The sequence below is a fragment of the Dendrobium catenatum genome, unplaced genomic scaffold (assembly GCF_001605985.2).
Source record: "Dendrobium catenatum unplaced genomic scaffold, ASM160598v2 fragScaff_scaffold_1651, whole genome shotgun sequence".
NCBI lineage: Eukaryota > Viridiplantae > Streptophyta > Magnoliopsida > Asparagales > Orchidaceae > Dendrobium > Dendrobium catenatum.
In genome coordinates, this window is record NW_021320113.1 from 63,249 (window position 1) to 78,693 (window position 15,445).

A 15,445-nucleotide genomic window follows, 5' to 3' on the forward strand; every position below is an offset into this window, starting at 1 on the left:
TTATTCATGGATCATCTTAATGATAGCTAAAAATGTTGATAATAAATTATCATTTTTGTATCCAAATGTCCAATTTATTAAAAGAAATAATTTTCCAAAGTGATGAAACAAATTCCTCATGAGATCATAATAATTCTTATAATTCCAAATTTTGTCATAAAAAAAGTCACGAAACAATCAATTATAATGAATATGTGCTTGCATAGAAGAGGCGCCATGGGTTGCTTAGATGGTCCAACTACCAATCTGTTAAGGGGCGACACTGGTGGCCATCGTACCCCATCACGTGCATCAATCATATAGTTGCAAATAACATAGCAAATCACCTCGAACAAATTATATCATTTTGACATACAAATTGTCATTTTGTCATAAAATATAAACATTCCAATATCATTAGATCTTAAAGATGATATTTGAAGTTAAAATTGGATGTAAGTTCAACTTATTTGAAGAATGCTATAAGAAGTTTGCTTTAATTCAAAATATTATATTTAATTAGATTAAAATTTATAAATTCCAACAATTTTTTTAAGTCTTCAATATATTTATAATGGTAATAATAATAATTTTTTTTTAAGTAATAAATCGTCTACCTTTGGGGGCAAGCGCGACGGCTTTAATTCGCATAAAAATTTCTATTTCTCTTATTCGACGGTTCTTCCTGGCTCGTTCTCCGTCCGAAGGGGAGCACAGAATCCCCGTCACACGCGCCGCGCGTGCAATCGTTTCTCCTCTGGCTCCCTCTAGCGGCGGAAGTAAGAGCTGAGCCTAGGGTTTCTTCGATAACTCTTTGCAGGCGACCAAGGAAGAAAGAAAGGGCGGGTATCTCAAATTTTCTTCCTATCTCGACCTAATTCCTCTACTCTTCGAGTTCCTTGGCATAGGTGAGCGCTGCTTCTTGCCGCTTCTTGGATCCTTTTCTTAGTGTTATCTATAAGTTCCATTGTGGCCTCTAGGCTGTGCAGATGGCAATTTGTTCTGTTGGTACATCCTAGGGTTTAATCAGTCGTTTATGTTAAGTTTGGAAATTCAGATGCGGGGCTGTATGCGTTGCTTTTTTGAGTCTGTTTGATTCCAGTTTATTGCTTTATTGTTCGAACATGGTGTGATACTTACAGCTTCGTGTGATTTCATTGTCTGTATGGAATTGTGTTGAACATTCAAGATGTTTCTTCTTCTTTCACTAATTATGTTTATTCTAACTGTGCTGTTCAATTTTTACTCACAGGAAACTGAATTATAGTTTTATATGGTTATGAATGGTATGTTATTTATGTTTCTTTGATCACTTTTTTTCTTTTTTCTAATACATTTTTTGGGGCAATAAGAAACGTAGGGTCATTAATTAGCTCTGGGTTTGAACTACTTTCGAGATTTATGAAATGGGCTAACGAGCTTAGTTTTGTTGGTGAATATAGTGCATATGGGCAAGCTTAACATCAACTAGAAGGTATTCAATTTGACATAACTTTTAATTAATTATTATCAGTGATTATTTTGCTTTTACTAAAAGATAATTAACTGTATTTAAATGAAGTATACAATACCTATGCTCAATCAACTGGCTAATCATAAACTCGTAGCTTAATAATAATAATTCTTTTAGATTTCTATTGTAATGTTTCCATTGTAGGTAATTAAATATGGACCACAAATTATTTAATTTATTAGAAATTAATAAAAAATTCTTTATCAACTAGAAGAGAGTAATCACATATATATGATATTCTTAATTTTATTTAACCATTAATAACTAATATATTTTTGTAGAATAGATTAACATTCTATCAACACTTAACGGGAATAAATGAAGAATGAGGATTCATAAAGCTGTCCCAAAGAATTGTGATAAAGGATTGTCACGTCACCAATAATCACCTTGATAGAGCATGAATATTCAGGCATATTCAAGTTGACAGCTTTCAAAATTAAATTCAGGATCATCCAAACTCCAATTTCAGCAAACTTATGTTAAAATTGAACTTCTCAATTAGACAAGCCCAACAATACTGAAATCGGTCCAATCAGAGTCCAAATGGGTCAAATCAATAGCTTGAAACATATTTGGAAGCACCAAAGCATTAATTGGATGGCTAAATGATATCAAAATACATCATGCTTATAGTAGAATCAAGCGGTTTGACGAGATGAATCCAACAAACCCAAGATCGTTTAATTTTGACATCATTAAGACATTTAAATGCTAAACAGAAGCTCCATGATTGAGGGAATTAGTATGAGTTGTCCAATAGAGGACTATGAATTTACCCTGGATCCTTTTCATATTTAAGTGGCATGTCACTCTCAAAATCTATAAATAGATCTCCTCTTCACACATGAAAAGAGGCTTGGACTTTTGGAGGCTTAAACCAAGAGCTAGAGACTCAAGAGAGCTATGAGCTTTGAAGAATCCCAAAGCTCCACCGCCAATGAACCCTCGCTACCAGACCGCTGCTGTTGGATCTCTGCCTAACCATCGTCGTCAAACCTCCATTTGGTAGCCACATCTGAGCCTTCATTTGACCTCTATGTAGCATGGATACTCCTATTTACGAGGCATGCTGTATCAGACATGTGTCGGATATGAATACGCCTCCGATATGGCACAGATACGGCTTTGCCGTGTCTAATTAAAATATTATTTAAATTTGACCGGACACACATATCAGATATGCGTGTCCTATTAAAAAAATGAAAAAAAGGTACTAGAACTTGGTCCCGCTCGGTACTCGGTATGGCTCGGTACTTGGTACTGCTCGGTACCGCTTGGTACTCAGTATTGCTCGGTACCGCTCGATACCGAAACTCGGTACCGCTCAGTACCTCTCCGCAATGCTCGGTACCATGCTCAATATCAATGCTCTGTACTACTTGGCACCGAGGGTTACTGAGAAGTTAGAGAAAGCTTTAAAACAACTCTTACAATAAATATTTGTTCGAAATCATCTAGTAGTTAAAACAGGTCGAACCCCTCCAGGGGGTAGCGCCCCCTTAGTGCCCCGACATATCTGCGACATATCTACACTTTTACTTAAAAAAAAATTTATATTTCAAATTCATGTGTTTGTGTCGACCTTTCGTGGGATAATGAGCTCTAGTGGCGTAATAATTGGGTCTGATGATAGTCTATCAGAGACCAATTCAATGTTTTGTCATTTCAAATATTACGCTTTGATTACTTTCTTAATTTTTATGTATGATTTATATATTATAATGTTGTATCCGCGCCGTATCCGTATCCTGTATTTTTAAGAATTGATGTGTCCTGTATCCGTATCGTGTCATATCCGTGTCGCCGTATCCGTATATGTGCAACATAGTTTGACCTTCATCGCCCGTCGACTATGATCTCTCACCGCCACATGTTCTATCTAAGGGTGTATATGGTTTTGTTTACTTCCAAACCAGCTAGTAGTTAAAACCAAATTAAACTAAAGGTTCAGTTTCTATTTGGTTTTTCGGTTTAAGAGCCAAGTCTTTTGAAATTGGATTTTTGGTTTGATTTGATTTGATTTTAAATGGTCTTCAACTATTTGGTTTGGTTTGGTTTAACAAATTTATTCTAAACATCCGGCAAAGCATGCTACGTTTTGAAGTGTTCAATAGGCATATTTTGGTAAAACCAACTATTCATTAATAGTAAATTATCCAAGCACGCATCAAGATAGTCAATAGGATCATTTACTCATAATGTTTAATGGTTGCATAATAACAATATTTTGAGATTATCAGTCATTTTTCAAGTATAATGAAGTTAGAAACACACAAAGCACAACCTTCTTGTCAATCATGAATTTTATATCCAACTGTTTTGATTACTCTAGACACAACTATATCTAAAATTATTCAGAATTGTGAACCAAAATTGAAGAAGTAAAACCTCCATCCATCTCCAGCCAAAGGTCACACTATGATGGAATCCAAAGAAAGGCTCAACCAAACCAAACTGTGCACAAAACAAATTGCAAGTCATATAGATTTGCACAATCAAAAGAAAAATCATGTTTAGCAGAACTGCAGAAGATATGAACGCACAATCAGACTAAAGCTTGTTTTGTTTACTTTTCTTTAATCTGCATCCGTAGGAGCAACGGCTATTGACTAGGCTGTCATTCATTAATCTCTGTTAGCATTCTAAATGACTAATTTTACATTCTCACTCACTTTTTGTTCTAGTATTCTGTTGATAAGTTTTGTGTGGATGTTTGAGTCTGCAAATGCTTCTGCAGGATTTGCCACTCTAAATTATTGATATTTATGTTCCCGACTTAAAATATTTTTTCTTACATGGTAATATGAGGTGGATTTTTTTTGTTGTAAAGATAATCATGTATCATTAACTATTACATTAACAATAATAATAGCATTTTACTTTAAATTATTACTAATGTTGTGATAGTAATGATATTATATTATTTGTTTGATCAAGCACAGACGGCAGAACTAACACTGGAATTAAATTGACTGTTTAGTGTAGTTGGCTTAAGGATCGCTGATCTGCTCTACAAAGACGAGCTTGCCATGGCTGCTGCTGAGGCTGCTCAAGCGTCAGCAGGTCCGAGCTTTGCCCCAGAAGATCCAACTCTCCCAAAGCCCTGGAAAGGGCTTATTGATGGAAGTACTGGTGTCTTATATTATTGGAATCCTGAAACAAATGTTACCCAATATGAGAAACCAGCTGGTTCTGCACCTCCACTTCCTACGGCTCTTCCTTCTTCAGTGTCAAAGCTGAATGCTGCTCCCAGTCAAGCCACCCAAACCATACCATTAAATGGGTCTTTACCTCAACAACATTCTGGGCAGCAAACTCTTCAGCAGCCATATCAACTTGTGCAGCAACAGCAGCAAAGTCAGCCACAAATGCCGGTTCAACAATCAGTTCAGCAGATACCGTTCCAGCAATTGCAGCAACTACCATATCAACAACAGCAACCAATGCAAAATCAACAACCCATGCAGACTTTGCAGCAGCCTTCAGCGCATTATTCACAGCTTCAGCAACCGCCATATCAGCAAATTCCATACATTCAAGGGCAAATCATGCCACGCCCCCAAGGACAATTTCCATATCAACCAGGGCAACAGCCACAAGCTTTTCAGTTTCCATACCAGCAAGGTCAGCAGTTACCGGGACCAAAATTCTCACAAGATTCAACTGGGCAGCAGCCTTCGGAGCCTCAAGTTGGTTATCAACTGGGGCAACAGCTTCAAGGGCCCCAGACTTCACAGCAGCAGAGCCAACCATTGCCAGTTCTACGGGACACACATGAACAAGGACAGAACACACAGAGTCAACATACTGCACAGCAGCAGGGAATGCAGCCACATGTGCCACAAGTGCCACAATTCTTTAGACAACAGGAGATGCTTCTACAAGGGCAGCAACCTTCACAGCAGCAGTCACAACAAATTGGGTTTACAGGAGTGGGGGATGCCGGGCATCAAGAGACAAAGGTGGCAAGTCTTTCCCCATCGATGGTCCAACAACCTGCCAACTCTCAATCATCAGGCTTACCTGTACATGCCCAGATTCGACAATCTGGAGCTAATATATTCCAACCACAGCTGCAGTCTCAGCTTGGTGGGCCGGGCCCTCTTAACCACAAACAAGCTGGCATGAGCCAATCACATCAGATGACTGGGGAATCTAGCCGTCATCAAATGCAAACAGGAAGCTCCATGTTTCCTAATCAAATGGGACAATCGATGCCTCAGCCTCTTATGGGTTCAAAAACTGGTTATGAAGACGACCATCATGATAGAGGAGGAAGTGAATTTTATTCCTCTGGTAGGGTTGAGGGACCAATGATGCATTCATTACAGCCTAAACTTGCACCACTTCCCATTCCACAAAATAAACAGGTTTAAGCTTCTTTATTCTTGCATTTCTTTGGTTGTGCTGTGTTGAATTTTTTAAAATTTTCCATTACAATAGGAACATAGGATATTAACTAGCTTTTACATTCATACAAAATTGGGATTGTTGGGGGCATTTAACTTGTAAATCCCCTTAAACCTTTTCGTTTCCTGAAACTGCAATGAAATGTTGAATAGGAATTATATGGCTTCGGATTCATTTTCTTCAATTGCTTCATTGTTTTCATTACTTGTTTTTGCACACGGTCTTGTGTAATAAATGATCAAATATAGCAATCATCATTGGCTTTCCTATATGGGTTACTATCAAATTGGACTCTTTTATTTTTGTAACACATTTTTGCACATAATTTTGGATAGTTTTCTAATCGAGCCAGTTTTACTTCGAAGATTCTTGGTTGCTATAATTAGTAGAAACCAGCCAATTGGTATAAGCGGTGATGTGATTGCAGTAATGCTGATAAATAATATATATATATATATATATATGTGTGTGTGTGTGTGTGTGTGTGTGTGTGTGTTTCATTCGTTTTATCATTCCATTTTCGATTTAGATGAAAGAAGTCAAGGTCATTGCTTCTTTTCTGGGATTGTCTTATATGTATAAATCTCATTGAACTGCCCTAGTATGCCTGGCATCTTAAATATCATTTTTTACCTTTGAATGTTTACTTTAAGCTTTGGTTTAAATGCTTTATGGTGGATATTTTATTGCTTGATACTTCTCTAAATTGATGACAACCTACGGCTTCCCCATGTAAATCAACTTCATATTTAAATTATTTGATTTCTTTCTTTTCCCATTGTCATTTTAGCTATTGTTATAACTGAAAATAACCTAACGGTCATGTCCATGTGCAACTTCCAATGTTTTTTGATCTCTATTTTCAAACAATATTTGTCTTATTAATATTGTTAGAGACATTAAATTTTTTTTTGTCTTGTATTTTATGTTATGGATGATGAATTTATTTGCTCAGAGAAACCTAATCTTTTCACTATTCTGTTTCTGCCTGACTGGCTTTGGCTGGGTATATTAAGTTAGAAGTTTGCTGTAAGGAAAATTGAGCTGCTTTTTTATAATGTAGACTACCTCTACTTTTGTTGGGGAATCAAAATGGGGTTATTTACACACATTAATTTTTTCTATTGATGGAAAAGAAAATTCATTCGTCTTATTTTGTAAAGAGAAAAGAGGTGCGGGGGGTTCCCTTATAATAGGGGAGCCGAATACTATGTTCAAAAGAACAAAAAATAAATACAGTCCAACTATAAATATGAAACTTTTCTATTATATGCTCGCGCTAATATTCCCTCTCAAGCTAGAGCATATATTCAATTAGCTCTTAGTTTGTTAGATAGTTTGGAAAATTGAAAACGACTAAAAATTGATGCTGCTCGCTGAACTCCCCACTTTATTGCCTTTTTATTAACTGTTATTTACATCCGAGTCTTAATTATTTTCTTGTTTTTTTATTCTTGTGCCAATAGAGCTAATTACTTTTAGTATGTGTTTGGTTGTGCTTACTTGTTGAATCTCCTCGCAAGTGGAGTCATGCCTATATATTATAACCAAATGTTGTTGGAGGTAGCTTTTGAGATATTTTCCCCGAAGGAATGATTATGGAATGAAAGGAGTTTCCTAAATCTGCCATATTCTTCCTTTTGCAAATATGAAATCCACGATTTGGTTGTGTAATTTTGTATATACAATGGTGAAAGGATTTTTTTGGTAGATATATTAATCATTAAATTATAAGCAAGCTCTGCCTGGGACAACATTTCATCCCACTGCTTCAGGTGATCTCTAGCAATGCAATGGATCTTGCTGCTTAGTATTTGTTTAACTGCCTCAGTTCGCCCATCCTTTTGAAGGTGACATGTTAAAATCAAGTAAGTTTGTCCTGAAGGTGTTTCCAGTCCTCACAAAAGGAAGCTAATAAATTTAACATTTTGATTGGAAATCAGGCTACGAGGTAGACCATGTAGTCGATCTATTTAAAAAAATTAGAGCAATATCAAGGGCATCAAAATCTTCTTGCATGCTCCGAAGTGGAACTTTTTAGAGAATCAATTTACAATCACTACGAGGGATTCTATACCATGCTTGGTTTGTGAAAGGCCCTAAACAAGATCAAGGATAATCTACAGAAGAATGGGAGCATCGGATAAGGTTAAGTTAACGCTTGGTTTAAAAAACAATGTTTAAGGAATGATGAAATAAGCATAGCCCACTGACTATAATAAGAAACTATTCAATAATTCTAGTGCTAGCATGGATAGTAATGTTGATAACTCTTTTTTTTTGGCAAATTGGAGGTTTACCCAGAGATCAATCATGCTCATTGAATAAGCTGATGAAATATCATTGGTACTGCTGATAGAAACATTGGAGAACAAAAATGTTGTATCAAAAGATAGATTTTATTGGAAGGACAACTATGTTGTTTGTTGTTATTTTAATGTCATTTCATCTTTTGTTGAATGGATATTTGTTGGACATTTTTTTTTAATTGTATGTACTCAGAATGAAGAAGATATTAGTGAGCTGCAATTCACGCCTCTACCAACTAAACAATGCCTATAATGGCATTGACTAGTGATCTAGCGTAGGTTCTATTTGGTTGCATGCATTCTTGATGCATGCGTTTTGGTAATATAGGGTTAAATTAAATGTAGTATATTTTGATTATGCAGAGTTGTTTAGTTTTCTGTAAAATAAATGCACCATCTTGTTGATATTGCCTTGCATCCTTGTTAGCAAAATTGACATTTTGCTATCAATGCGGCCATTGTGGGCAGCATGAATGTAGCTGAAATCAGCAAGATCTTTAATTACTCGTGGAGCACGACCGTTGCAGCAACAAATGATCCTTCTTGCTAGTTAGACAACACCCACTTACATGACATATACTTGGTTTTTAATCTTTTCGTCCTTTTTGTTAGTAGAGCAAGAGTCGGATTCTTTTATTGTTTTGGGGCATATATTGTCATTGTCAAGAGTTACATATGAGGTCCTTACGTCCTTTGCTTGTGCTGTTTGCAACACTCCTCATTTGTGTATTGCATGCAGTTGGCGTGGAGTGAGTTTGCCTCATCCTGCTTGATCATTGTTTTAATCCACTATGCTGTGATCTCTGAGTGGAGACAAGGGAGCCTCCGTGTTTGTGCTTCTGACGGCCTCCTTGTGCACGATGTCGATGCCAAAAAGTGGTCTAAAATCTTGGCTACCATCCACACTTCTTTTAGTTATCTATCTTGCTATGTACAAGAGGTCAATAGTTGCAATGACAATGACAATTAAGTAATCATCACAAAAATGGAGAAGATCAAGCTCAACAGGCTGAGGAGGGTCTAATCATTGTTATTGCACATCAAAGTGTACGCAGAGGTTATGTGCATGCCTTCAAGGATATATTGTCAATCCAATGGAGGTTATGTGTGTGCATGCCTTCAAGGATTTATTGGCAATCCAATGGAGTGGAAATGGGTGACGCCATGCCCAAAAATCGCAATGCCCATACTTTCAAGGAAGGTAGTGATTGTAGTAGGCTTTTGAGTAGTCTTGGAGGTTTAGTTGTGATGCAAAATAAAGTCGATAGATTTAGCCTTGTTTCTTTTATTGGTAAACTGTAAGTTTTGTGGTATTCCAAAAACATTAAAATTTTGTTGCAAAAAAAGTCTTAAAAAAATTTACTTTTTGATGCTAATAATGCCTCGTGCTAAATAGCTGATTTGCGAATCTTGAATGTTGCATCATGCATTTTTGTCACTTTTTTTATAGACATTCAAAAATTAGGATTCTAGATTGATAGATATGTGCAAATAAGGATGATAAGGATTCTAGATGGGGAAGGAAAACATAGTGAGTGAAGTATTTATTGCACTTGACATAAGTGCTAATGCACTTTTGTTTTGGAGTATTGATAAAAGTACATTCTCATTTAGAATTGCTTGCCTTGAAGTTTGTCTATGTGTTGCCGTGTCTCTTCCAAGTTACTCGATTGACTTGTATGAATGATTATTGTTAAAGGCGAGCCAGATGTTTTCCTAAGCATTTCAGCTTAGCATTTTGCACACTGCCTAGGTTATTATAGTGTCGCATTGTCTAATGCTTTCTTTAAGATGCTAGGCATGGTTATCAGCACCTTGCTTTGATAGAAGAGTTGGATGTTAATACATTAAGTTGGACGTTGAGATAGTTTTTAATGATGACAAGTGGACATGCGATGATGTGGAAAGTGTATTTATAGTTGGTGAAACAAAGGTGCATGTTAGTAAATATGTTTAATTATATGTGAGAACTAGGATGCATTTTAGTAAATATGTTTAATTATATGTGAGTGCAAAAGATTCATGGTCAACAATAGTAAATCGGAAAATGATTTGTCTGAAGGGATGGATAAAAAGTCAATTATGGTGGGGAGAAGATGGTATGGATGAAGATGAAGGTGAAGGTGAAGATGAAGATGAAGATGGAATGATAAGTAGTGATGATTATATAAAACCTAGGCTATATTGGACATGAACTAAATAATTTTAATTGTTTGTTTGTTGACCTTTTTTATTAGATTTAATTGAGAATTTGACTCTTAACATGACAAAATGAAGAAAAATGATTCATGTTGCTGACCTCACGTAGTGGTATAAAGATTTGTTGTATAAAGGTTTGTTGTTGTTTTTGGATGAGTTATTTAACATAACTTATTTAGTGTGATTTTAAGAAATTGAAATGGTGAGATGAGAATCTTAAAAAAATTTGTTATTTTACCTGAAATAATTTTATGATTATAATTTTATACTGTTATAATGTAATCCTCAAATTGAATAGGATTATTATGATAAAAATTATTTTTTAACATCTCACTTTATTTTGTTGAGCAAATAAGGTTGCCCATAGCTTCTTAGGCGTTGGGTATGTATCTCACCCTTGAAGGTCACCAGTGCTTTTGTAACATTGAGCTAAATTGTGTTTTATTCTGCTTTTGGTAGTAGTTTGAGAGATGAATTGGTGATTGACATTTGCAGAAGGAAAATAGTCGTTCTATTGAATGTAAAGATGCAATTGAAATTGTGATGTGGGTATGGAAGTACTTATTAACGTCGATTATGCTTTCTTAGGTAAATGCCATCGTGGTAGTTAAAATCATGATGGCATGGGTTGGTAGAACAAGAAAATAAAATGCAAAATTACTTTATTTTGGTAACTTTTGTAAGTAAGAGTTCTCATTAAAAAAAATTTCTCCTATGGACTTTTTTCAATATGGGTAAGACTTTTACAATGATATGGCTGTTATAAAGACTCCGTAAGAATGAATTTTAGCAACACCTAGTATATGTATTGCAAATTTATTTGCAAATAGCATATAAAAGTAGTTATTTGCCATAGATAAGAATTAAGAAGGAACTTAATGATTCTCCTTCCGATTTAATTATTATTGCAGGAGTTTATGGTCTTAAAATGTAGACCTCTTTAGAATTAATATGTTAGATTTGAAGAGAATATTTGCTATATAATCTAATCATTGTATTGATTTCTAGTATCTCCATTCAACCCGTTGGGTTACTTGTATTTGTAGAACACAATACAACATAACATTACTAAAGGATGCATTAGCTATCATATATGGAATAGAGTGTGTCAATAAATATGAAAAGCCTAGGTGTACTATGTGACTCACAATCAAGATAATGTGATTAAGAAAGTTTGACAAATGATAATATGAAATGTTTTTAGGCTAGATGTACTTAGGGTGATAATATATTTTAGTAGTTTAAATGCAGACCTTTGAGATTTAAAGTATCATACATGAGCATTTTTCATCTTGTAGGTGGTATGTCTTTCCACCATCTACAAAGATGAGGGTTGGAGAGACAGGAGGTTGGTTCGTCACTTTCTTTAATTTACCCCTATCCATGTTGGGCTTGGGCGAGGCTAAACAAAGAGAAAGTGAGACGGAGAGCATAGGGAAATAGAATGTGGAAAGCATGGATGAAGTTTGGGTCCGGAAAATCTTGGAACTATGTTAAGTTGTACATTTTTTTTGCTCTATCAAATAACAAGAAAGATTTTGAGTTATATGATGAGTTACAAATGAAAATTTGAGCCTATTGTGCCCAGGTAATGATGGAGATAACCAAATTGATCTTGAAGATGTGAGCCTGATTTGCACATGGTCAACTTAATAGACAGGAGCACTACATTCAAACCTCAGGAGCTTAGCTGTAATTGACCCTACACTTGAAAGGAAAATGTATGTATTTATTTTGTAGTGGGGTTAATCATAGACACAATTCGCACATTATGAAAACTAATAGACCTAAGTGACACCTTTCCCTTAACGTGAGGTTTTAATTGACTCTTTGTTTTGAATCCTTGTACTGGAAAGACAATAAAGGTTTGGACTTATTTTGTGAGTTATGATAAAGCATGTGTGGATGTTTTGCTAAGAAAATGGCGGGGATGATAAAATGGTCATTATGTAATGCAAAACTACAAAGTTTGTAAAAGCATTTGCAAATCATCAACCTGATAGGCCAGGTGATGTACTTAGCCCAAACCTTTGTAATTATTCGCTTGTTTAAAGAAAAAAATGAAATTAATAATACAAATAATCTCAAAACTAATGGATTAATTTATTGGTCATTAAATATTATTGTAATTTAATCCCCTTATTAAAAATTTCAAGCCATCTTAAACTTTTGATGGGAAGAGATGCAGATGCTCAAGCAAGTTAAAAGAAAATATATGTAATTTTTTGTCATGTAGCCCCCATCTTCATCTTGTCTTTCTTTCCAATCTTCTTATGAGGTGTAATTGTTAAATCTTGGTGAATCTTGTGGCATTTAATGGTTCCTTTTTGTGATTCTACTTTAGTCCAAAGAAAAACTTCTGTAAAACCGTATTCTACTCACTAACAAATTTCACACCATAATCAATTTATTTTAATTTAATCATTTTAACAAATGAAGTCATTATTATATTGTTGGCTTAAAAATGTTTTCATTCATGTGCCTTGATGCTTTGGTCTGATTAGTTCAAATTGCTTCTCATGTTGGATTGATTTAGCAATGTTTTTTTCTAGATCACTTGGATTTGACTAGGCCAGTACTCCTTGCTTGATCCTTTTGCCCATTATAAAGATGATTAAAACCATGCTCCATCAATTCAATTCAATTCAAGTCCTTAGCTCATCCATAAGTCTGCTCCAACCTATAGCTTAAGTTGATTAGGACCAAACATAAAATGATCATCATTAGACTTAAAAAAGACCATAGGAGAAAACCATTTACCATTCATTCTCTTAGTAGGGTTGACTTTAGCCAGCCATAGGCTAAACCTATTCTTGGTATGTACCTACTTGGTCTTGAGATTGGTTTGTGGGCCTAGGTTTGACTTATGGTCAACCCAGCCCAAGAAATTGCTAAACCTTGATTCCAATTGGCGAGCCAATTGACATGCCAAACCTCTTCCAATGAATTTTGATCATCAAATCATAGATGAGTTGAAGCTAGTTGACCATTAGACTATGTTAGAACCCTTTGAACCTTAGTTGGCCTATTTTGACCCAATTAGTTCAATGAACCTAAGCTCTGGAATTAGACAAATAGGCCTTGGTCATGTTCATAATAAATAAGTCCAATGGGTTAGAAATGGCATAAAAGAGCCAAGTAGACTTTAGTATAGCTTGATTGGACCATTTGACCCTACTGAATCAAAGCAAATAAATTGGCAAAATTGTTTGAACCTTAGGCTTTGAATCAACATTTTAATAAGTGAACAATATATGTGTTAGGAAATACTTGGAATTCCCAAGTAAAGCCTAATTGTCTTAATGAAAATAGCGAGAACGATCCACAAATCCAAAGGAAAAATCAGAAAAACAGTAATTTTTTTGCGCTAATCAAAATAATGGAAGAAAAATAACTAGGGTTGCAAGCGAACCAAACGTTCGACGAGCTACTTGTTGTTCGGTTCGATTAAAGCTCGTTTGTGATCGCTTAACTAGCTAAACAAACAAACTTGAACAATATTTTAAATACTCGATTCTTAAATAAACAAACTTGAACACTAATGCGTTCAGCTCATTTATGTTCGCGAACAACATCATTTGAAGTTCGTGAACAAGCTCGACATTAAGCTCGAAAAGAAGCTCGATAAAAGCTTAAAAATAACAAGATACAATTGATCCTCTATTTGAGAGGAGGATCTATCTCTCCCAAATCTCTAGGCACCGTTAGAGCCCATAAACCTAAACCTAAGAGATCTCAAATTCCAGCCAAATTCAATGTATATATATATATACACACACACATTGATAAGTACATGCAAATTTACTAAGGTGTTTTGTAGCATGTCTATGTTGCTCTGAAATCAAATATTTTATTTTTAAATGAAAATCTTCAAGTTAATCATTAGCTTGTAGATTTTTTCCTCATAGATAAGCCTATCCAAACATGCATATAAATCAATACTGATCTCCTTATTTATAAGAAAGTTCATATCCTTGTAAAATTGAAGATCCAAGTAATATGCAATAGCATATAAATTTAAAATGTAATTGATAATCCCAAATTTTCTTACAATTTTTCATCTCTATTTGTAGATAGCATCTTGCTCCCCTAATTGTGTTCTTTTTCTCCATTAAAATCTTCACAACAATCTTATATGTACTTGTATTATCATTTGAATAACTATGCCCTCTCCTACTTCAACAACTTCATCAAGTATTTTGATATAGAGGTGCATCTTGACAAAGTTTGATGCATTAACATTCTAAAAAAAAAAAAACTATCTCATAGGGATTGCTGATAAGGAAGTTGATAATACCTCTCTCTCGAATGCTTGAGTAACCATCTAACATTATTGTTTCCTCTGTTTCAACCCATGTCTTTCTTATTTCATTAACCATCTTTATTCTTATCATTACTTCCTTCTCTAAGATTCATATATGAACTTATACCAGCTTTGAAGATCCATACTCGACCATAATTCCCAATAAAGTGAAGTATATTTATCGAAAAATGACTCCATTCCATGCTGAATGGAATTGAATTTTCATAAAAGCATTTTGCAATGCCTAAACGCCTTTATTCTGATATTATTTTGTTGAGAAGCTAGAGGAGTTACTCAAGAGTTATTATTCTCATATTCATCCAAATTCATTAAAATTATGTCCATTAGTCTCGGAGTTCCTTTAAAAGAACAAAGAAAATAACATGTACTACTAGAATCATTTTATTGAGAAACAAAAAATTATCAATCATGTACTCTTTTTTTAGCTCTCTTTTGAGGTGGTATGATTTTTCAAATATTTTTGCGCATTTATTTTTAATATCATTTGACTTTGTTTCAAATGCTCTAACATTATGGTATGAGCATATTAAATGATCTTTCAATCTTTGAATATCACTAGCAATTCTCTTAGTATAAAATTTATATTTTAAATAGACATAGCCTTTTTTGCACCTATTCCTGGTTGTTTGACTTGAGTACCATATTTTTAAGTTGGATCTTTTCTTCTAACATCAATAGCCATTATATTAAAAAAAAAAATCAAAAGAG

The 15,445-nt window shown here is 34.7% G+C and overlaps 1 protein-coding gene across 2 annotated transcripts in view; it reads left to right on the forward strand.

Moving 5' to 3' along the window:
- Positions 1–619: 619 nt before the first annotated feature.
- Positions 620–15,445, forward strand: part of LOC110109895 (DEAD-box ATP-dependent RNA helicase 46) — a 29,632-nt gene continuing 14,806 nt past the window's right edge. Inside the window, exons 1-2 of one of the 2 annotated variants that reach the window (XM_020841102.2) lie at positions 620–887; positions 4,476–5,865. In XM_020841102.2, coding sequence (XP_020696761.1) covers positions 4,525–5,865 — 1,341 coding nt within the window. In that variant the 5' untranslated portion in view covers positions 620–887; positions 4,476–4,524. The remainder of the gene's footprint in view (positions 888–4,475; positions 5,866–15,445) is intronic. The other variant, XM_020841101.2, reaches the window with a different exon arrangement.